Here is a 24,122-nt window from a genome sequence, read left to right as displayed (position 1 = left end):
TAAATCTATATATATAAAAATGAAACCCGTTTCGCGTTGTCACGGCATCACGTGTGAACGGCTGAACCGATTTCGATAATTCTTTTTTTTAAATGTTTGTGGAAGTCCAAGGATGGTTCTTACGGAAAAAAATATTAAGAAAATCTCTACGCTAAGGCGGTACGAAGTTCGCCGGGTCAGCTAGTATTTGATAAAAAAAACCAAGATGTAAAACAAATTAGTCAAAATTCGGATTAAAGACAATTGATACAAGACCTACTATCCGATAAATATAACGGCTATTACCTATAGCAACAAACAAAGATATGAAAACAATCGAAACTCACCTTAGAATGTAATTTAGTGGGCGCGAAAACAAAAAACATTCCCTCACCCTTCCGCACGGCACTTGACCGGCGAGCAAACTGGTTTAAACGTGTTCGGGTACCAAGACCTTTGAATCGGTAAAAGAGACAAATATATATTCCTATGCCTTCAGGTAGAAACATGACTGAGCCACTGTAGCCGACCGAGTTACTGTTGCCTCCTTGACCCTACTTTCAAACCTAGGCTGTCTGGCCAGCATGGAAGTGTAGATAGAGGATTTTGCTCTTTAAACTACGTATCCTGGTAAAACTTAGCTGGTAGAGAATGACTTATGGCATTAAGCTCGCCTTTTTGTACGGAACATTGTTATGTGTGTGCAATAAAGTCTTTAAATAAATAAATAAACCTCTGGGGAATAAGAGAGAGTCTTGCTCCTGCACTAAAGACCAAATGACCGACGAACCCTTTTAAGGTTCGGTATTTACCTCATTATCGTCTCTCTCTTCCAGGAATTACCTGAACTTCATCATCGAAGAGCTGAAGGACCCGGTCCGAAACCTGCCCCGCGCTATTGCCATCTCATGCACGCTCGTCACCGTGGTCTACACGTTTACCAACATCGCTTTCTACACCACCCTGTCGCCTACTGAGGTAAAGCCTGTTCCGTGAGCACGTAGAATTTTGTCCAATGACCCCAAGCTACCCATCCTTATCGCTCGCGCCTTATTACATTATGTTGTTGTCGCGCTCGCACACTCACTGCGGGCGCGCGTACAGTCGCGACAGCAATATAATTACGCGCGAGCGATAAGGATGGGTAGCTTGGGGTCATTGGACAAAATTCTACGTGCTCACGGACCAGGCTTTAACTAGTCTTTTTCCTCAGTTTGAACAATATTTGCCTTTATGTCTAGCGACGGGAAGACGTAGAGAACACAGGCCCTTGTCACTTTTTGGACCGACCATCTTATGAAAGTCGCGGGAAGCACGTAGATGCCAGACTGGAAGACGAAGTGTAGGCAGGCCTCCCAAGCGCAACAACTGGACCGCATACTTATCTAAGTAATGAAGGTAGCGAGCGGGAAGCACTTGGTTGAGGCCAGCGACGACTATTATAAGCTTAATAGAACATACTTAATCTATTTCAAAATATTATGTAATATTGTGTAACAAAAGTCAAAACGAATTTAAAACTTGAAAACATAGCCTTGACCTTTTGCTTGGTGTCTATTCTGATCTGAGATACAGGAAAAAGGTAAAATTGAAAAACAAAAATCGCTTGACACTAACTATAAGAACAAATCACCAAACCCATAATAAAAAAATAAGAAAGAAGCCAATTAAAGCAGCTTCTTCATAATGATTTCTTCTTCATAATGATGTCGGCCGTTTGGTGTAGTGGTTCAGAACGGACTACTATGCCGAGAGGTCCCGGGTTCGATTCCCGGTCGGGCAGAAATTGAAATGATGAATTTTAATTTCTGTGACGGGTCTGGGTGTTACTATGTATAATATGTATGTATTTAAAAAAAAAAGTATATAAGTAGTATATCCGTTAACTAGCACCCATAACACAAGTATATTAATTGCTTACTTTGGGGCTAGATGGCGCTGTGTGAGATTGTCCAAAGATATTTATTATTATTATTATTATTATTATTATTTCTTTCACAGGTACTTGGCTCGGCAGCGGTGGCTGTAACGTTCGCCGAGCGTCTGTTCGGCTGGTTCGCGCTCGTTATCCCGCTGTTCGTGGCCGCTTCCACCTTCGGGGCTGTCAATGGAGTGCTGCTTACTTCGTCGAGGTAATGTCATTTACAACAACAACTTTTTAAACAATTATTTACCGCTAGACCAATTTCAATTAAGCTGAGTGGCTGGACTGGATGCTATTTACTTACTTACTTTTGTTTCGAGGAAATAAGTAAACCGAGTTACGTAAGTTACGGCCCAGTTAGGGCTTGTTTGGCTTTTTAGGGTCTTGTCCGGCCAAATATTGCCTTGTCCGGCCGGCTTTTGTTAGGCTTTTTATTTGGTTGCCGCGCCAGGCGAAAGTCGAGCCACAAAATCATATGAAGTGCACGCATCAGGATGTTGGTTAGCAACCGATGATGATAGTACTTACTCATGAGCTGACACTAATTGCACCCCCCCCCCGTCACATGTCCGGCTTTTAGTTTCAAATGTCCGGCCAAATGAAATACAAAGTCCGGCCTAAATGCAATAGAACCAAGTACTAACCTTAGTACTAACTTACACTTTCTCTACCTTATTCTGTGCCTCTACTTAGAAGTGAACAACTTGAAAAGATCAAATTCACCCCATCACCCCATAAGTAAGTTTCTGAGTAGCTCAAATGGTCAGAGTCGCCCAAAGCGAAGGATCGTGGGTTGAGCAGTCGTAGACCCTTCTGTCGTGGTAACCCACGACAGAAGGGTCTACGACTGCTCAAAGGAGAGGTGGAGAAAATCTAACGATTTTCTCCACCTTTGAGGCAAATCAATTATTTCAACTAAAGTCCGGTCGCCGAGCAGACAGTAGACGGCGGCCGTAGTGAGTGTGCGAGCGCGACAGTAATATAATTACGCGCGAGCGATAAGGATGGGTAGCTTGGGGTCATTGGACGAAATTCTATGTGCTCGGCGACAGGATTTTAAAACTTTTTAACATTGACCATCGTCAGGTTGTTCTACGCGGGAGCGGCCCAAGGCCAGATGCCAGAGATGTTGACGATGGTGACGCCGCGCTCGACGCCCGCGCCTGCTGTGTTAGCCGTGGCGCTGCTCTCGCTGCTGTATCTGACCGTGTCTGACATCTACGCGCTCATCAATTACGTGGGATTCGCCACCTGGGTACGTATGACCCTTGGACAATGTCAATTTCGCGACCTTTTGCGAAGTGAGGAAGCTATGCATGCAACGTCATTAAACGGAACAAAGTAGCTGATTTACGAACAAAACTAAGAAGGCGGGTAACTATTTCCACCTCTCGTTCTCACCACTGCAAGTCTTGTATAGCCTGCTGCTCTCGCTGCTGTATCTGACGGTGTCTGACATCTACGCTTTAGTGTACGTACCACCACATGGAGAACGTCGGTTTCATGACCGTTTCGCGGAGCGAAGTCGCTACATCAGAACTGGGCTATTTCCATCTCGGTCTATTTCCATATCTCTTTTCCATCACTGCAACTCCTGCCAGGATCTACAGTTTGGAATGGTCTACCTAACCTATTTTAACCAGTAAAGGTTGAGTAGTTCTCGACTTCCCTCCGTTGCGAAGCGGGAAACAGACAAATGAAACCTTTTTTCTGCTGATTTTACTGTAAACTAGACTGCAACTGTTATTTTTGATTTCAGCTGAGTATTGGCGCTTCCGTGCTGTGTCTTCCAGTGCTGAGGTACACGAAGCCGGACTGGGAGCGGCCCATCAGGGTCAACCTGTTCTTCCCAGGTGAGAATAATAATGGATTTGAATATTATCTCGTGGAACCCTAAGAGGTCGCATGAGACCGTGGTGACAATTGATTTCCACTGTCTCGATTCGCTGGTACTTACTTGAAGGGTATAGTATAGACTATAGTATATTCAACTGATATAGGTCTATTACAACCATCCGGGTGAAGCTCGCTTCCACCTTCGGCCTGATCATCACTTACCATCAGGTGAGATACAGGCCAAGAGCTTTGTCGTTGTGAATAAAAAAAAATCCTACTATCGAGCTAACTGCGCACCTGCTGGGACTGCCCCTCCCATTTACAATAATTAATGTTCTCGTTCGCTCCCTGCGTATTTTACATTCGCGAAAGGTCGTGGGATTCCCCCTGACTTATTTAACAACCGACTTTTCCAAATTTTAAAATTTTGACATAAGTTTAGAATTAGAATTTACAATAGGGTATTTGCCACCACCCCACCAATTTGACGTATTTTTTAAAACTGACTGTCTGAACGAGATTTTCCCATAAATGTATGGCAATACGAGCCAATGACGTCACTATTTTATCAAATCAATTAAACTACTTTGGTCAATTGCAATGCACCAAAAATCTTAATTTACAAGTAATTTAATTAAGTTTTTAAGACCCGAATGAAATGCCTTTTTTTAAAGTTCTGCTTTAAAATTATTGGGGAGTGGAGGCAAATACCCAATTTAAAACCCTAATAACTTTAAAATGCATTTTATTCCATTAGATTAATAAAGCTTTATTCCTCAGTCCTCTACATAATCTGCACGATTCTCGTGGTGGCTGTGCCGGCGGTGGCGTCGCCAGCAGAGACCGGCATCGGCTGCCTCATGATCCTGACCGCCGTGCCGATATACCTGCTGTTCCTGCACCCTAGGACGCGGCTTAGGGGGCTTGCTAGTATTACCAGTGAGTTACTTCTCTAAATACGGCCCATAACACTGAGTTTCGGGTGCCCTAGAAAATATGGAATTTAAATTGCAAAGCCTAACTTCATATTTTTATTTTTTCAGCTTGCGCCACACATCTGATTCAAAAACTAACATTAGCCATCCGACCAAAAATGAAGGTAAGATTTATATGATTTAAATTTTTTTCATTGATTGAAACAGTTTTTACAAAATGTAAAACATGAATAATTAATATTTTTACAGTGAACGCATTTCCTGTAAAGGATCGTCTGAACATATCCGACCACGAACGCATCTGGACTAGTGCTGTAACAAGATACCAGTTACCATTAACTAGTTATTTTTATGATTTTGAGCTGCGGCCACAGAAAATAACTATACAAGAATGGCAACTACAATAAAAATAAGTTTTGCGATATTACGTCATATTCTATGTTTTTTCATAGTATTAAGGTATCTTAATTTACTGTACTTCCACAGTAAATTTAGAAGCCATTTTTCGGAGGAATATTGACTTTATAGCCTGACCAGGAACATAAAAACCCTGACACAGAGGCGCTGCAATGAGGATCAGTACTGTTGTAGAAAATTCAATAAAACTAGTATCTACGTTAATCTTTAAGACATAAGAAAGATATATCTTTTTGAATTATCCAAATCGGACCATTACTTACGAAGATATTAAGTAATAAACATAGGCCGTTTTTGCCGCTAAAAGTCAACGTACGCAAGGCCGCGTGACGTCATTATATCCGAATCGAGCGCAGCCGGCGTACTAATGGGATGGAAAATATTTTTTTCCGGCTAAACTATCAGTTTTAGAAAAAAACTTTTAATAACATTTATTCTTCAAAATAAAGTAACCTATCGACCAGTAATTTTTAAAAATAAAAATTGTGATAGTAGGATTTATTTTATTATTCATCAATAATCAAATTCAGAACTTGAATATTCAACTGCAATGTCTGCTCATGAACGCTTCAAACTCGGTACTTCTTTCCCAATTCCATAAAATTCAACACTTAGAAAGTGACAAAAAACTTTAAAATAGGTATTTGAAACAAACCACAGCTAATTTTCATAATGGACTGTACTATACGATAAACATGTCAGTCAATTTGACAACCTTGTCGGAAATATTATTCAATGAAAATATTGTCCGAACCCTTAGTATTTCTCTTCGATAAATACTTGAACACATTGTGAACCACTTTTCTTTCACGACTATAAAAAGATTTTAGCAATTTAATTCACAAAATCAATTGCGCACATTTAAAATAAAGTTTGTTTACACTTTGACAGCAATAGACTGACATGCAAGGTGACATGTCAATGAAGTTTTCAGTTACTGTTGCCATTAAAAGAAACTAGTACCATTTGTTTTCCGCAACATGGCGAGGGTTTTTATGTTCCTGGTCAGGCTATACACAATATTTAGCGAGAAAAACTTAAAAAATTAAAGTACTAAGTACGCTTGTAAGAAAAAAGTACCGACTTACTTATTAACAGCGCAACAGCGCATTGACTAATTACTTACCTGCTAGCACGAGTCTAATTAAAATAATTTACAGAATCTTGACGACGTGATATTATCATTCTAGCTTGCTATATTATTTCTTTACATATTTAGTGTGGTCGCAGAATATGTAGCTATAGTTTTGTAGCGATGCGATGATGATCCTAAGAAGCATTCTTTACTACAAAAGTAAACATTATGATATAGTTTTAATCAGTATTTCTACTAAGGAAACAAACAATTTATAAATTGATGTTATTAATATTCTACCTTTTTATACAGAACATGCCGTTAAATGTAAATTATGCTTCTTAGAAAATATCAAGATATTAAATTAAGGCATTTTAGATAAAAAAAATAAACGACAAAATTGTTGACATTTATTGTGAAACCTCGGTGTTGTAAGTAACTAATGTTTACTGTTGTTGACTGTTATTGTCTGTGAACGATAGAATTAATAGTCCGCATTTATAATTTAATTTTGTATTCGCTACATTAAATATAGGTTAAGTATTTCATTATTATTGTGACTAAATTAACACCAAAATGTAAAGAATAAAATGAATAATATGAATTTGTATGCAAACGTGTCGTAAAGCGAAGTGTAACAAATTACCTCCCTTGAAATTTCAAGCTTGACACTATTTGCAATATCCTGCTTTAGTTCTATGTTGGTTAAATTTTTTTATGGAAATATTTTTCGTGATTTCTTCTTTAATCTTGTGAGATTGAATTTCTGTAATCGAAAGATCATCCTTCCGTTTATTTGCTTTTAAATGTAGTTATAGTAATGAATGTGTATCTGAACACAGCCGTGTGACTCTATGTGCATGTTTGACGTCTTGATGCTTGATAATAATATTGTAATATTAAAAATATGATATTTAGATAACTAATAAATTGATGTGAGTTTGGAGGCAATATTTTTGCGGTAACGCATACCAAAGAATTTGTAATGATGTCAATATTGCCTCTTCGAATTAGTAACACAATAGCCAATTTAGCATCATTTTTATACTTATAAAAATGAAATGTGTTCATCAATAGGCTTTTTGATGAAAATTTTACAGTTGACACAGTAAATTTTAACTAAATCATAGCTCAAAGCTCATAACAAAATAGGTATGATACAGAACTACTAGCCTACTTTAAATTGGTTTAAAAGTTGGTAATTAACCAATNGATTATCTCTAGTGGTTTAAAAGTAAACGACGTTTATTTAAAAAAATACTTTTTGGTTTTTGTGAATTTTACTAAATATTTCTATTTTTTTGTATGAAAAGGCAAAAAATTTGTTCTAGAAATGAATTCGCCATCCTTTAATTATCCGAAAATGATACCACACTTGCCCTAATACCCATAGTTTTGAAGATATAGGCCTTAAAGTGAAGCGCGGCGGAAGGAAACTTGCCCCTCCTCCCCCTGCTACCACAGGGGGGGCTCCCGATGTCTACCGACGGAAATCCACTCAGGAGCACCTAAAGAACCACTGTTGCAAAAATGAGCCTTCTATACCAAAGTGGAGGGGTTCTTGCACTAAATTCCCTACTACAATTAGTTAACTTATTTAAGGGTGACCTATTACTATTTACCTACTAATAATTTCGTTTAAAACGTTTGCATTTTAGACAATTCATTTAAGTTCTTAAAATTATGTAAATGCATTATCCCAAAAGGGGCCATATACGTGCTATATTTATTGTAATCTTGAATTTTTTGGTATTTATAAAATTATCCTATCGAGATTGACAATACGTTAGCTATTCCTGACGTAAATTAGATTTAGATTTTGTATGTCTACATCACGAAGAATGCCGATTAGCATGATGGATCCAAGAGATGCATTATGATAAGTGAAGTATTGTTTGGAATATTACTGCAACATTTTTGTCGGGTAGTTTATTTGAATTGAAAAAATTACCTATAACTTTGCATGTTTTCCTATCAAATATTGTGATATTTATTATCAATTCTTTAAAATCAAAGTATACATTCCAACAGAAGTGTTTGATCGGTTATAGTAAGTACGTTTTTCTTATAAGTGAAATTATTTTTGTAGGCTAAGTTTTATATATTTTTTTATTTTGATATTACGATTTTTTGTACATAATGTTCGGTATAATCGGACGTGATCATACGCAGACATTCCAATATTGTAATTTATCTATGTAATCAATAATTGTGTGATTTTTTTTATAATGTAGAAAGTCAAGAAAATAATACATTTTGCATTTAATTTGCTCATACTCAGTTATTTTATCTAAATATAAATAAATAATAACTATAATTTGTGTAGGAGTTAATAAATTAGTTATACCTTCACGTGATGTACTATATGTGTAACAATGTTATATGTGTCGAAGGTTCTTTTGCGCGCTTCGCGATGTCTAATCTTATTGGACACAGTATGACAATAATAAATTATTGAAGTAAGTTATATTCGTTTCATTGAATTTGACTCCCACGAAATTCTAATGATAATAATAGTGGTTACTGGTTATACGTGGTGATTTTAGAGTTATAGGATCACTCATTGTGATCAACAAGAGAGCAAAAGAGTAACTAGTTATCTTGGCTTACGCACATCACTACGTTTTGTGATACTCTGTAATTTTTGACAGCCATGACAGCTGTTGGTCTGTCACTGTCACACTCACACACATGTTTTCTGTCACTGTCAGACAATTATTTAATTTTGTTGTATTGTCTTCCGCGACGTGCTATTTTTCGTTAATTTTCGCATAGTTTGCATAAGTTATACTTAATTTAAAGCACAAAATGGTGAAATTCGGCAAAAACAAGTTTAAAGCTCTCAATAAGATCACTAAGAAGCAAAATGTTGCAACGGGTGCAGTCACTAACAAGATCCTAAAAAAGAAGATCAATGCCGAAAAGAAAGTCACTTTTCAGAAGGAAGTGTTGGCTCAAATGGACGTAGCCAACAGTCCTCTTGTTAAAAATATTACAAAGAAGGAAATACAACGTAAAGAAACTACAGAAAATCCCTCGAAGAGAAATACAAGGCAAAGTGAACAGGTACAGAAGCATAAACTAAAACCAGTGAAGAAGCAAAAACAAAGGCAGAAAACTCAGATCAGTGATACAAAACTGTTATTAAATCTTATGAAAAAGAAGTAACATTAAGTGCTTTTTATAATAAATCTGGTGAAACAAAGAAAATGGACTCAAAAAATGTGTTAATTTAAAATAAAGTTATCTAAGTTTTTAACTACCTACTATTTTTTATTTTCCTTCTACAAATGGCCAAATGCTACTTTATCACTGCTGGACAAAGCCTCCTCCAAGGATTTCCTTTTATTTATCAAGGATGATAGGTCCTAAAGTTATATGACTCAATATTTATTTAGTTTCATCATAGCTACACTTTCACGCGATCAATGTCCAATTGAAGTAAAATTTATCAATATAAACCATACTTAAATAAATGTATACAATAATGAGTATTTTACATGATTCGCGTTAAATAAAATCAATGACTACCTGCTTGATATACGGCAAGTACGCGCGGTTTTTAAGTTCAACTGACAGTATTGCCACTTTCCACAGAAATGTTGCAATCTAAAAATAAAAAAATCTGCAGCATGGCAGTAAACTAGTACAATTTATTGGTGCAGTCCTGTTGTCCCCCTGGAGGAGCCTGGATTTTTATTAAATGATTTGTCCTGATTTGAGGACTGTTGTCCTCCCTGGCAAACATTTAAGAGCCATAATATTTTTATAGTTAAAATGAAAAACTGAAGTACTTGACTGAATGCCAAACTGAAACAACCTGTTTGAGTTAACTGCGCACCTCGCTGAACGGGAATCTCCCTCGCACTCATTCGCACCGAGCGTCGCACGGCCGCCAGTACGCAGTTATCTGGAGTAGTTTTGTAGTTACAAAGACGACAGTGAAACCACAGTAGATGTAGGTATTTACTGTGGTGAAACAATTTTATAATTTTGTTTTCTACACGGGATCAGTGGTGGCAGTTTTTTCTGTGGTTCTACAAAATAATAGGACTAAATGAAATAAAAGAAAACTCTGGATAAAAAAAAAGTTTATTTGATTATAAAGGAAAAGAAGAAATTACAGTAGACATTCTAATAGATGTACTAATAATAGCAATTATTACAAACTTAGTCTAATTAAACGTTGTTATTCTACTAGCAAGTAGTGCAGCCGTGGTCTTATAGCACCTTTGTTCGGTATAGGACGGATTCTGGGATTGGACAGATTCGTGGATTCGGCAGATACTGGATTGGACGGATTCGTGGATTCGGCAGATTCTGTGATTCGACGGATTAGCTATACGACAGAAGTACAGGTGTAAATAAAAATAAAATAAAACCCACTTTTAGTTAAAGAACAATATTATAAATGCGAAAATTTGTGTACACAGATGTCTGGATGTTTGTTACTTTTTCACGCAAAAACTACTGAACGGATTTTGTTGAAACTTTACAATATTATTGTGTGTTTGGATCCTTATTGCTAAACTGCGTCCAATTATTAACATAATATAGGCTATAATTTATTACGATATGTGACAAATAAATTTCAATAAATAAATAAGACGTGTCTAAAAAGCGCCATCTATCGTCATTGGTTAAAATCTACAGCGCTGGATAAACTACTGTTTTTGACGTTCGCAAATATCTAAATATTCTATGTATCCCCCCCCCCCCCTCTAAAAACTAAACTGTTGACTGGCTTGTTTTTATCTTTTAAGTTCATTTTTTATCTTTTATGTTCATACAGGATAAACTCTGTCAGTGTGCCAAATCCATTTAGTATTTGAAACGTGATTAAGAAATAAACATTCTAACTCACAAGTTTCTAATTTTCATACTAACAATTGGAAACAAGATGGATTTTACTTTTTACTTTACATTTTTTTGAGCACGACTGTTCATTTTCTGTCGTATAGCTAATCCGACGAATCACAGAATCTGCCGAATCCACGAATCCGTCCAATCCAGTATCTGCCGAATCCACGAATCTGTCCAATCCCAGAATCCGTCCTATACCGAACAAAGGTTATAGCATACCTACTATTTTGCAAATAATACACATTTCAAAGATTTTCAGTATCTCTATATGAATACAAATGTAAAAATGTCATTCTGAGATGATCACAATTTATCATTTTAGAATACTTTAACGAGGTTCTATCTATGTAAAATTTGGGCAATGTAAGTACAGTTTGATTTTTGTGGCAGTTGTAAAACATAGCCTTGACTTGAATGTCTATATCTCTAACTATATCAGAATACTAGCTGACCCGGCGAACTTTGTTCCGCCTTAATGGCAATAAATAAGCAGACTTTTTTTTTTTATTTCGAACGGGATAAAAAGTATCCTATGTCCTTCTCCTGGCTCTAAACTACCTTCCTGACAATTTTCAGCTAAATCGGTTCAGCCGTTCTTGAGTTTTAAGCGAAGTAACTAACACGACTTTCTTTTATATATATAGATTAATGACTACTTACTAGATATACTATGTCGTTTCTAAACAGCGCTAAGTTTCTACATGCCTATATTAGAGTACCCTCTAATTTTAACACTTAAAGAGATGTTTTCAAAAAATTTTATACATATAAAATATTACTACAAACTAACTTGGATTACAATTTAATAATGAGGATAATTAAAATTTTGGAATCATCAAATTAGCCTTTGATTTCGAAACATGGTTTTAATTTGAATAAAGATTTCAAAAGGAAATAAATTGATTTATTTTATTTGACATTATGTATCTCACATTTTCGGAGAAAAATTATCATGCACATGCTGAATGCAGTATCAACTACTGCACTAACATAGTTTTTTTGTAAATAAACAATCAGTAAAAATTTATCTGGTTATTTTACTCTATTAATTACCATCTGCCTATACCGATTATAATATTTCGTTCAAGGTTTGGTTCGCAGACAGTTTAAATACAAAAGGATTTAAGAATTATACCTATACTAGTAAAAGGTCTTTATACTAACAGTTTGTAAGACTCCCTGCAGACTAGACTTAGTCGGCCGACAGTTGGGCCCGATTCTAATTTGTATGAAGAATCGGCCGATATCAATGTGCGCACTTTCATACTGATTAAACCTTTATATGTCAGAGGGAATATAGTTCCCACCATATTTTGCACCTTATTCGCTTGTCTTAGAGTAGGCGCACACCGTTGATTTTTAGTTGGCCGATAGTTGTGCTCGATTTTAAATTGTATGAAGAATCGGCCAAATCGAATCGGCGTAGTGTGCGCACTCCCATACATGCCCATACTGATCAACTGCCCGACTACTGTCGGCCGACGAAATATCAACGGTGTGCGCCTACTCTTAAGGTCGAAAAACAATGGAAAATTTGACTGCTATGACCCAACTATCGGCCAGCTAAAAGTCGGTGTTCTGCGCTTAGGCTAAGTGTTACTTATATTATAGCTATGGGTCGCCCTGCCCGCTAGTAGAGGGAGATAGGGGGGCAGAAGCGTACAGCTGACTACAGCAGCTTGGTAAGCGTAACATGTGAACCTTAACGCACAGTAAATACGGGCGATATTGGCGGTAATATTCAGCCAGGCTTAGCTCAAAGTAATTTATAAAATATAAAGACTTACGTCAGTTTTGGAAGAAGCACGATACAATCTAATCTTATTGTAGCAATAATTGTCACCGAAAAATTATGAACGGGTGAGGTTATAATCTAGCTGTTAGAATATGTATTTGTATGTACTCTAAAATGGATATACAGAATATAAACTTGCAAGTAGATTTGCAGGGCTGATGTCCAATGCAACATTATACACGATAAGATTTCATCGTCGCGCGCATATTAGCCTGGCTGGTCGGGTTATTCCACTTATCCATATTGGGATTCAGTTCGCAGTTGCGAGCTTCGATGCGAATTGTGGGCAATGTGCCATAAAGTAAGTAAGGTAGTGTTAATGTGAGGATAATGCCCGTTTTCACTTTCAATCATAAAAAAAACCCCTAATTTTTAAGTGACCCCTATGAAAACATACCTGTTTTGTTACCATATGGGTCACTTAAAAATTAGGGATTGAAGGTGAATACGGGCATAAGTGAAACAACCCGTCACGCGTTTTGCACTGCCACAATCACTTCTGAGGGCTGAATGTGAGTGAGAGCGCGTCAAAAAATGACATTAATGTATGACGGATTGTACAGCGCCCCTAGCGGAAACTTTCAAGCACTAAAATCTTCATATATATTTTTTACGCGGTCATTAGTGACGACGTTTGATGTAAACTCACACTAAGCCTCTGAGCGTTAAGGTCCACACGAGCGTTTACTCTAGTAGCGACCGCGCCCGCGGGCCCTGCCGCGGCCTCTGCCCCGGGGCGAGCCTCGGGCCCGGCCGTTGGGCGTCGCTGGGGCCGGGACGGGCGCCGGGGCGGGCGCGGGCACCGGCGCCGGAGCCGGCTCGATGGGTTCGTCTGCGGAGAAAGGTAATAGATTAATAACTATTCTCATAATACTCTTGCAAGTAGGCTTTTAAAAAGTATTAATGCACGGTCGGACTAGCTAGACACGTGCCAGTATTAACCCTACCACTGATTTGGTGCCCCACAATTATTAAGGCTATCGTTTTTATATTTAACAGTTGGCACCCCTGGCGATTGACAGGACCTTACTCTACAGTGGCGCCATCTTGATGAGTGCAAATGCGATAGTCCTCCTACCACTTTAGCGCTCACCAGTTGGTGCCACTGTCTTCGCTACTAGCAAGTAACAATGTCTTCGCTACTAGACCTTACTCTACAGTGGCGCAAACTGGTGAGCGCTAAAACGATAGCCCTCATTACATAACGTAACGAAATTTAAGATGGACTGCACGAACATTAGTAAATGACAAAAAATCCGTAACTAAAAACACTGAATCATTAATTTTCGTGACTGTTTCTACCTATTGATATCTGAATTCAGTGCCAATTAAATTTTTCGTGAGATGTTTTTAGGTAGGGAGATTTGTTTGAATCATCTATTTTAAAATTTTATTTGTTTACTTTTGAATTTTAGTGTTAAAATCTTTTCTACAAATTACAGGTTATATCGATATCGGCAACAAAGTATTATCTACTTACGGAGTCCTCACGCCATCAACTCACATAAATAACCTCAAAGGACACAATTATGGGTCCTATAACCATAACTATCAGAACACATTATTCTCCAACACTGGTTGAGGAGTTCTACCTTCCATCACCAGCTCATCAACATGCGATGATGAGTGACTACAGACACAAATACTTAAATAATTTTATTAAAAGTATGAAATACGTACTATGTGCCTTTAAAGTTTGAGGGTTGCCCTCGATATCCCTAGGATCCCATCATCAGATTGGGACTTGCTGACAATGGGACCACCTCACTCCACTTTACTCTATCAAAGAACAAAACAATTTTAAAAATCGGTTCACAATTATCCGTATCGGTGAACACAGTTTTGTTTACTTAGTTTGATAATGGCTTCGTGCAATTTGCACATTCAGCCAGTCTCAATTAAAATGATATCTCAACTTATAAATGCTAAAATAAGACTAATGATTCCCTCTTTCCCTTGAGCTTTAGTAACAATGAGGAATTTACTGAGATCTCACCTCACTTTTTCATCATCGTTAATCTATCGTTTTTACACATCTTCTATTTTTGAAACCGAACTGCTAAAATGAAGCTTATTTTCCAAATAAAATGGTTGTTTTTGAATGATGTGTACAAGACAAGGTCTTTCGAGTGACATAGCGATCATTTTAGAATGCAAACATACCGGCTTGCGGCTTGTCGTCGGCCCAGGTGTCGTGGTCGGCGTCGCCGGCAGCGCCCCAGTCTTCTAACTCCTCAGCGGGCGGCATTTCCACGTCGCCAGGTTCCTCTGTGAATAGACCTTACGTCAGCACGCACTGAACAGGCAATGAATAAAAACCAAGGGACGGCTGCCCCCGTGGAAATTTTATACCCCTACAAGCTATATTTTTCACCATTTTTTTTACTTTGTAATATTACACTTTTTTAGGGTTCCGTAGTCTTGACAAGGAACCCTTATAGTTTCGTTATGTCCGTCTGTCTGCCTGTCCGAGGTTTTGCTTGGAAACTATTGGCATTAGAGAGCTGTAATAAATAAATTGTGGAGGTATGTATATTAATCACGCCGAGTGGAAAAATAAAATTTTGAAAAAAAATGAGGTGATAGTCATTGAATGTGCTTTTACAGTCTTATTTACATTTTTACTAAACTGTATAATGTTTTTGTTGAAATTGTATATGGCTCCAATCCAATCTTATTCATTAATAAGCATTTGATACGTACGTGTATCTTGTGAACAGGTATCAATCAGCCATGGTCCATCAGTTGCAAGTGGAAAACAGATTAAAGTTAGTAGCCATATTGCAAGTTGTAAGCGAGACTAAATACTCGTAGTTTATTGCTTGCAAGCATAACGATAGTGGAAATATCAATTACTGTAAGGGACAAAACACGACTTTTCAGGAGAGCCAAAAAACGATTTTTTTTTTCTTTATACCTCAATATCTTTTTATGTGATGTTACGATTTAAATAGTTTCTATGGCAAAGTTTCTTAGAATTTTCTGTTCTTTCATAATATAAACGCCAAATTTTCGAAAAATGGGTAGTTTAAAAGATAGCATGTCCCTTACATTAAAAAAACGAGCTTGACTGTACCTTACAATGTTGAAATTTCACAGTATGGAATGTCATGTATGTTGTAAGGTACATTTAAGAATAAACACGACAGTAATATTATTGTAACTTGACAATTTTAACATTGAAACCTGATGTAAGTAGAGGTTGCATTCGAGTATTCATTAACAAAACGAAGAGAAGAGATAGAAACAAGACAACTTAGTGTTCACAAATGCAGTTGGAGGCATCAAATACACATCACCAACAAAACATTTAGTCACTGATGATGCCTACATCTGCATTTGTGAACAAGTTGTCTTGTTTCTATCTTTTTCTGTTCATTTTTACGCAGATAGGTTTTTTTTTCAATCATCGTTCGTTCGTTTTAGCCGAATGACGTCCACTGCTGGACAAAGGTCTTCCCCCAAGGATTTCCACAACAACCGGTCCTGCGCCGCCCGCATCCAGGCACCTCCTACAACCTTCACCAGATCGTCGGTCGACCTAGTGGGGGTCTGCAGCACATTACGTCTTCCAGCTCGTGGTCGCCACTCAAGAATTTTTCTGCCCCAGCGGCCATCAGCTTTGCAAGCTACGAGCTCCATCCACTGCCACTTGATTTTAGCGATTCTGCGGACTATGTCAGTCACTTTGGTTCTCCTGCGGATCACGTCATTTCTGGTTCAATCACTACGAGCATAGCACGCTCCATCGCCTTTGACCTTGAGTCTTCTTATGAGGCCCACAGTAAGCGACCACGTCTCAGATCCATAAGTTATCAAAGACTTTTGTCTTGAGACAGTGCGATATTTCAGACGTGAGAATATCACGAAGCTTCCTGAACGTTGCCAGCCGAGTTGGATTCGACGATTGACCTCTTCCTCGAAGTTAGACCTACCTAAGGCTGGTTTTAGTGTCACGCAGACCGTCAGTGCGGATCGCTCCGCACAGCCAATCTGTATGAACTGATAGGGAGCGAGCGATTCCTGCGGACCGCATTACTCTAAAACGCTTCCTCGAAGTTTACAGATCGGCTGTGTGAAGCGGATCCGCACTGGACGGTCCGCGTGACACTATAACCAGCCTAACTGGACTGTTTGTACTAGGTACATATAAGTGTCAACAACTGCCGAGTGTAGAGTATCCAACCTTTAGAGGAGTGGGTGCAACACGGACATTTGACATGATTTTGTCTTGTCCATGTTTCATTTTAAGACCCCCTTGTTGAGAGGCTCGACTCAGGCCATTGTGCATTGTGCCTAGATCTTCCACGGTCTCAGCCATGGCTATGATATCGTTTGCGAATCGAAGGTGGGTTATTTACTCACCGTTGATATTTATGCCGAATCCGTTCCAGTCCAGAAACAGTTTCGGAGTTTTCAGTTCCCCCTGTCTGCTGCTGCAACTGGTTTCGAGTCTTGATCCTGGAGACGGAACGACATTGTGGCGTTTTCGTACAAGCCTTTCAACATTTCGATGTATCGATATAGGTAGTCAATTTGACACCGTTGGAGAAACTGTAGTAGGTACTGCCCAGGTCTCGATCGAAGCTTTCTCATAGTCCACAAACGCCAGGCAAAGTGACTGACTATACTCCTCGGTCTTCTGTATAATCTGCCGTGGCGTATGTATGTGGTGTACTAAAGCGATTGAGAGATTGAGAGGCTGGAAGTCATCGAGCTTACGAGCGAGACGATTCGTAATGACTCTCGAAAACAGCTTGTAGACATGGCTCGGAAGTGAGATGGGTCTATAATTCTTCAACAAGGTTTTGTCGCCTTTTTTGAAGAAGAGTGTCACCACACTTCTGTGCCATACCGTAGGCGTTTTTCCTTCGAAGATGACGGAATTGAACAGCTTCTGAAGAGCCTTCAGCCCCTCGGTCAAAAACCCAACTGCGTAAAAATGAACAGAAAAAAGATAGAAACAAGACAACTTAGTGTTCATAAGTGTAGTAGGAGTGGGAGGCATTAAATGCATATCACCACCAAAAAAAGTAATTGATATCCTATATGCATATTAACGTAAGGGCCTAATTATAATAAATCAAAAAGTTTTAAATGAAGTAAGGTTCAATGAGTTCAAAAGTTAAAACCAACAGTTTAGGGTAAGGGCTGAATTGTATTATTAAAAGGAATTTACGTCCTTTAAATCATTTGTTTCCCCAAAAGTCGTATTCAGACGACTAAAAATGTTTAAGGTAAGGGACATTTTTTTAAAGATATCAACATTTCAAGTATACCAATCGATAGAGCCGAAAATTCTGAATGCGTTGGTATATATAACTCATTTTGGCCAAAATGTCCCTTACATTAATTGATACTTCCACTATCGATAAGGTTAACTCTTTCAATGTAATTAATAAATTTTAATTTAAACTAGAAAAGCTTTTCATCTACAAGGTGGACATATCCTTAGTTGGTTTTTAATTAAAATTTTAGCATGAAATAAAAGCCTATTCTGAGGTGTGACAACTTTTGCTTATGAAAATAAACGCTTTGATATTTGTAACAGGTTCTACTTCAACAAAAACGAAAAAGGATCAGCCAAAGATACGTGTAAAAAGCAACAGCGCGTCATATGACCGCGTTAAAGATGTGACCTACAGTACCTTTCATGGCGACGTTTACGTCTTGCAGTTCAAAATATAACGAATTCTACAGATCAACTAAAGATACAGGGCCAAAAGCAACATAATGAAGTTATATTTTTTATTTTTTTATTTGGGTAAAAAAAAAACAGTATAACTACTGTGCGTAGTAAATAAATAGTAATAATATACCAATATTATCTAATTTCAACACCAGCATCAATTGATTGATGATTATTATGAACATAGCGTTACATGACCGCGTTAAAGATGTAACATCAGCCTACAGTACCTTTCATAACAAAGTTTGAGTCTTGTAGTTCAAAATAAAACGAATTCTACAGACCAAAAGCAACATAATTGTAACTAAAATCTTTGTATACTATGTTTAATGGCAAATAAATGATTATTATTTATTTATTATTATGGACATAGCGTTATATGAGCGCGTTAAAGATGTAAGCTCAGCCTACAGTACCTTTCATGGCGACGTCGGGCTCCTGCAGGCCGTTCTCTTGCGCGGGCTCGGTCTTGCGGCGCTTCCAGTTGCCGTCCTCGCACGACTGCAGCGAGCGCTTGGACGAAGCCTCGTTGGATTCCGTAGACTCGGCCTCGGCCTCGGCTTCGGTTTCGGGTTGCTGGGGAGATAGTTTCTTTGTTAGTGTTTTAATTAAGGAGCTAGGTTTTTTGAAATATTATCAAACGGTATTTTCTTATCATTTTCACGGCAGCTTTCGATGGCTGATGTCTTTCATACTTATGTTTCCTGTATGGCGGTACTTCTAACGAAAAGTAAAGTCGGCGTTTCGCACTGCGACAGAGACTAAAGAAACGCGACCTTTAGTTGAATTAGGTCTTTCATCTAAGGGACGATACCCATTGACAGGCGCGCGTCAGAGCGTGTAAGTACACGGCCGTAAAGAAAATAGTATTTTATTAACAGTTCTTAGAGTCGTAATTGCTTACAACTGATTAACTGATATTTCAATCCGGACGGATGCGCGAGCATGCGTCAGAAGTCCAGCGGATTCGCGCGCATTCCACCGCATTTTTGTCCGAACGGACGCTGCGTTGTGCGCCGAATCGCGCCGGTCAATGTGAATCCTGCCAAACTCGCTGGCAAACTGATGTGCACTGATATATTGCAAGCAACGGTCGCGGCTCGACGCTTTATGAAGTCTGTTCGCCGAGAGTTGATAAATATTATGAAATGTCTTGCAATAGCGACTGTCGCTTAATTATCGCATTCTGTATGGCGGGCGTCGTTTGTCACAACGCGCACTGAGTACCATGGTACGAGCCACGCAGCTGTCGTCAAGCGCCCGGCCGGCGGGCCGCAATGTGTGAAACGCAATGTGTGAAACGGAATAGATTTATTTTACATAAGACCGAAATGAATGGTATGACAGTGGGTAGGGCTTTGCCCAACATTGGGATACACTATAAGCCACTTGATAATAATGAAATACTTTTTATCCAACACATGGACGCCACGTGTTTGATCCGTATCCCCACGTATGCCCTAACCGGAATAATTCCCGTAAATTTAAAAGAGATAATAATGATAATCTACCAACTCATTATATCGACAAAAATAATTAGCGGGCCGCAATTTATAATGAGTTTAGAACCTCTGATTTTTTTTTATCAACTCTCAGCGAACAGACTTTAGGGTTAGGATGAGCGCCATGATTTAACTAATTTTATTCTAAGAGGTCTAAGGAGGCACTTACAGCATCAGCCTGCTTGTCGCCCTTCTTCTCCTGCAGCAGCCGCAGGAACAGCTGGTGGTGTCGCCACGTGCGAAGGTGCACGGCGGCCGTCTCGTCGCCGTCCAGCAGCTTGCGGCACAGCCGGCACTGCACGCAGCGGAACTCGGCTAAGAACGATGCGCCTACGCCGCGCTCCGTGCTGGAATACAGAGAAACATTAAATTTGCTTGCTTGAATTTCTTAGGCTAAAGACAGATAGAATTTCGTCCAATGACCCCAAGCTACCCATCCTTATCGCTCGCGCGTAGTTATATTGCTGTCGCGACTATGCGATGGGTCGGCGACCAGACTTTAGATTACGCTAGGTATGGTTCAGTTAAATGAGAAGACCTGATTAAAAAGCGCTTTCCTATTGCTACAAAAAGAAACGAAGAAGATCATAGCTAGAGCTTAGAACACAGGCGGTACTACACACAGCGAAACTCCGCCAGGAACGATACGCCTATGCCGCGCTCCGTGCTGGATACTTTAAAATCAAAATAAATATTAAAAACTAGCTGAATGGTAAAGACCGACCTCAAATCTGAGGAACGCTGGTTCGAAATCAGAGGTACGCTGGATCGAGATCCGAGGAACGCTGGATCGAAATCAGAAGTACGCTGGATCCGAGATCAGAAGTACGCTGGATCCGAGATCAGAGGTACGCTAGTTAGTGTACCCCCTCGAACACACGCATATTTAGCCTAGTACAGTCAGTGTTAAATAATTTCGGCTGCTTTTCAAACACATTGCAGAAAGAAGTGTTAGTCACATGAGGCATGAGGAATGGGAACAGTTCCCTGGCTAGTCCAAAGAACAAGAAATAAAATGCGTTGCGGCGGAGGTGGTGGTGAAAAACCGGAGCGGTGTCGCAGCTTCATCTTAAAATAGGCAAGATCTTTGCGGTGCGGCGTCGCAAGGTGCAAGCAACGTATCGTGTGCTTTGGCTCTTACAGTGTAGAATAGGACCACCTTACATGCAGGTTATCTCACCTGTAAGCCGGATACATGTCAGCAGTCATGTTAGTCAAGTCGTCGCCCTCGTTGTAGTCCAGCACGGTGTCGGGCGAGTCGAGAGGCTCCTCGGTCTTCACTTTAACTTCCTCGCCCTCTTTGGGCTCCTCACCCTCTTGCGGTTCGGTTTTGATCTGATCTTCGGTCTGGGAACAATGTGAGGAATATTATGTAGACTACCAAAATGTTAAATGACGCAAGTGTGATATAGCTTTAGTTTTCTTGGTACAATTATGCAACTAGAACAGATTAGATTTTGCTACTTGTGGCAAAGGGCACATTATTCGATTCAGGTTTTCAGCTTCCTTTCATAAGATAACTAATAATAATATCATGACCAGGAAACATGCCCAAACAATGAATAGAACTTGTAAGCAGTAGCCAAACATTCTAACAGCGTACTACGAAAACACAACGCGACAAAACGCTATACGACGCGACATTGTCACATCACTTTGCGTTTCCTTGCTCATCTACTTCAGTATGCCTAGGATGCGTGCCATGTTATGCTTTTATCGCGCCATTTTAGCGATTACACGCGATAAGGCCATACATTTGTCGTCAAAAATCGATAAGATTTTATCCCGGCGCGCAAACCTGAAAACTTAGCAACATACCTGGTTATCCTGGTCCTTGTTGGCATGCTTCTTGTCCTTGTCGTCGTGGTGCGGGTCCCCGCGGCGCCAGCGTTGGCGATCGTCGCGTAGGTACGACTGCTCCATCGTCAGAGTTGAGATTACCATCACTGGAAGGATACGGTTGGGTTAGCATAGAAGTAATTTCATCATCAGTGGGTCTAGACAAAGTGTAAATTATAATCGCAAACCAGTCGAAAAGTGGTCGAAAAGCCCCTTTTTTGTATGGAGTTTTGACGGATTCGATTTTCGATTCGATCAAAAAGTGCGTTTTGTCTAGGGGGGCAGGTCACGTAGTCTGGGTTACACCATCTTACTTTAACTTTGACAAACGTAAAAAATCTGTCAAACTCCATACAATAAACACTGGGTGGTGCAACTCAGGCTTATGCCCGTTTTCACCATCAATCCTTAATTCTTAAGTTAACAGGAATTTTGTTTTCATAGGTCTCACTTAAAAATTAGGGATTCATGGTGAAAACGGACTTTAGTCTTTAATGCAGGAGCATGACCCTCTCTAATTTACCTGAGGTAAATGTAGGAAAAGTCATAAATTTTCTGCAAATAGGATTTTTAAAGAGCTTTTACAAACATTCGAACCGACATTTAGGAGCGTGAATAATCATCGAAATCCTTAACAAGGACTCACACTGTTTAAAAAATCTACTTTGGTTGGGCTTGTTCTAAGTCCACCTAGCTAACTACCATCTTTTCTTCATTTAATCTTATTTAAGTCTGTCGCCATTTGGGTGAGGTAAGATAGCCAGTTCTTCTTTGGTTTACGATACTGGATGAATCTCGCTTTCAACTTCGGCCTGATCATCTCATTGTATCAAGTGAGAGGCAGACTATCATGGGTAAAAAAAGGTTTACCTCATAGAGTTGTCTAGTCGCTAAAAGTAATAATAAGGAGTGCGTGTGCGGTTTTGTTCCCCAGTCGATGAAGCACCTGATGTCGTGCTCTGAGTGCCCGAACAACTGCACTCAGGAGGATTTGATGAGTGCTACTGACAACGCCACTCTAGTGGCGGAGTTTTGGGCTGAAACTGTGTGGGTTTGTTGTCGACACGAAAAGAAGAAGAAGTAATTATACAGAACGTACCCTCCGGTTTAGGCTTGGACACCGTCTCCTGCTTATCTTGCATGTTTTTCAGATGCTCAGACGTCAGCCTATGCTCATCCAGCTCGATCCTAGTTGGCATTTCCTTATGGCAGGACGTGCAAGTGGGATGCAGGTACTTCTTGAGTTTCCTGTGCCCGACGGTGGTCCGGTGAATGGCTCCGTCGGCTGCGTACATATCGCACATGGCGCAGTAGAAGTCACGAGCCGGCTGCTGACCGGTCTTGCGAGTGCGTTTCATCTCGCGGATCTGTGTACATTTTGTGGGACGTTAGCTAAAGGCTTTTAAACAAGAGAAATTGTGGATTTGAATTAAAATATTTCTGGGAAAATACACCAGAAATTGTTTCGTGACTTCGTCGTTCGACGCCGTCAAAGGCAGACGTGTGTCCGATTTCTTAACAAAATATCTATAATTTGGCATTTTAAATTCGACTGTATTCGTTAAATTTTAAAAATCAAATTCGTTTAAATCAGTGCCCGTATTTTTCGACGCGAATCTACTGCTCGCCTGACTCATCGCCCGAACCCGTGCCCGAACACAACGGCGCGCACACAAGTAAGAAATTATTTTACTGAGCCGTGGACAAGCTTATGCAATAATGAGCCTGTTACATTCACCTGTTAAATCAACGTCNAACCTAACTTTAAAGAACCCAACTTGACCCACGTTAGGTTCCTGAAAACCCACGTCTGAAATTACTGAAAAATTAGAGTTAGGTTGCTGACACCATTCTGAAAATGGGTTAGGTTCTGAAAAGAACCTAACTTTAAAGAACCCAACTTGACCCACGTTAGGTTCCTGAAAACCCACGTCTGAAATTACTGAAAAATTAGAGTTAGGTTGCTGACACCATTCTGAAAATGGGTTAGGTTCTGAAAAGAACTTAACCCAAGCGCGAGCGCGTGCGCAGCACGCGCGAGCATTTTTGGCGGTAGTGTAATTTTTACCGCCGGGCAGCTCCCCCCGCACCCCCGCCCGCTGGTGCGCGCGCACGCGGCGGTTATCGTTTGTCAGTGGGTGGTTGTTCTTCAAAGCATGTTATTTTGTATGAGTTTATCTTCAAAATTGTGTCTTATTGTGATAAATATGATATTCCATAAAAATAAAAATATGTGGCTTACTCAATTTTGTACCCTTTGAAATTGAT

The 24,122-nt window shown here is 39.4% G+C and overlaps 2 protein-coding genes across 2 annotated transcripts in view; one reads left to right on the top strand and one right to left on the bottom strand.

Annotated features, from left to right (window-relative positions):
* The window catches only part of LOC114355883 (large neutral amino acids transporter small subunit 1), a 29,471-nt gene extending 24,491 nt beyond the window's left edge, over window positions 1-4,980 (top strand). The window contains exons 7-13 of the mRNA XM_028308919.1: window positions 816-957; window positions 1,981-2,111; window positions 2,990-3,158; window positions 3,663-3,756; window positions 4,520-4,678; window positions 4,783-4,838; window positions 4,924-4,980. Coding sequence (XP_028164720.1) covers window positions 816-957; window positions 1,981-2,111; window positions 2,990-3,158; window positions 3,663-3,756; window positions 4,520-4,678; window positions 4,783-4,838; window positions 4,924-4,926 — 754 coding nt within the window. The 3' untranslated portion in view covers window positions 4,927-4,980. The remainder of the gene's footprint in view (window positions 1-815; window positions 958-1,980; window positions 2,112-2,989; window positions 3,159-3,662; window positions 3,757-4,519; window positions 4,679-4,782; window positions 4,839-4,923) is intronic.
* Window positions 4,981-11,959: 6,979 nt separating this feature from the next.
* On the bottom strand, window positions 11,960-23,234 carry Pep (Protein on ecdysone puffs). The gene is made up of 8 exons (XM_028308920.1): window positions 22,954-23,234; window positions 21,834-21,961; window positions 21,196-21,362; window positions 20,185-20,362; window positions 18,930-19,089; window positions 14,988-15,092; window positions 13,485-13,656; window positions 11,960-13,322 (listed from the first exon to the last, which is right to left on the bottom strand). The coding sequence occupies exons 1-7, from the start codon at window positions 23,210-23,212 to the stop codon at window positions 13,514-13,516; spliced, it is 1,140 nt and encodes a 379-aa protein (XP_028164721.1). The 5' UTR covers window positions 23,213-23,234; the 3' UTR covers window positions 11,960-13,322; window positions 13,485-13,513.
* Window positions 23,235-24,122: the final 888 nt, after the last annotated feature.

The sequence above is a fragment of the Ostrinia furnacalis genome, unplaced genomic scaffold (genome assembly GCF_004193835.3).
Source record: "Ostrinia furnacalis isolate ACB-3 unplaced genomic scaffold, ASM419383v2 OfSCF2567, whole genome shotgun sequence".
Lineage (NCBI taxonomy): Eukaryota > Metazoa > Arthropoda > Insecta > Lepidoptera > Crambidae > Ostrinia > Ostrinia furnacalis.
The sequence above is the reverse complement of the archived record's forward strand: the minus strand, read 5'-3'. Positions and strand labels throughout refer to the sequence as shown.

Excerpts from the sequence above, each read along its gene's own strand:
- Pep (XM_028308920.1), bottom strand. The coding sequence starts at position 23,212 with ATGAAACGCACTCGCAAGACCGGTCAGCAGCCGGCTCGTGACTTCTAC. Across the intron at positions 21,363-21,833 it reads ACAAGGACCAGGATAACCAG|ACCGAAGATCAGATCAAAAC; the intron begins GTATGTTGCTAA and ends CATTGTTCCCAG. Across the intron at positions 20,363-21,195 it reads GACATGTATCCGGCTTACAG|CACGGAGCGCGGCGTAGGCG; the intron begins GTGAGATAACCT and ends TCTGTATTCCAG.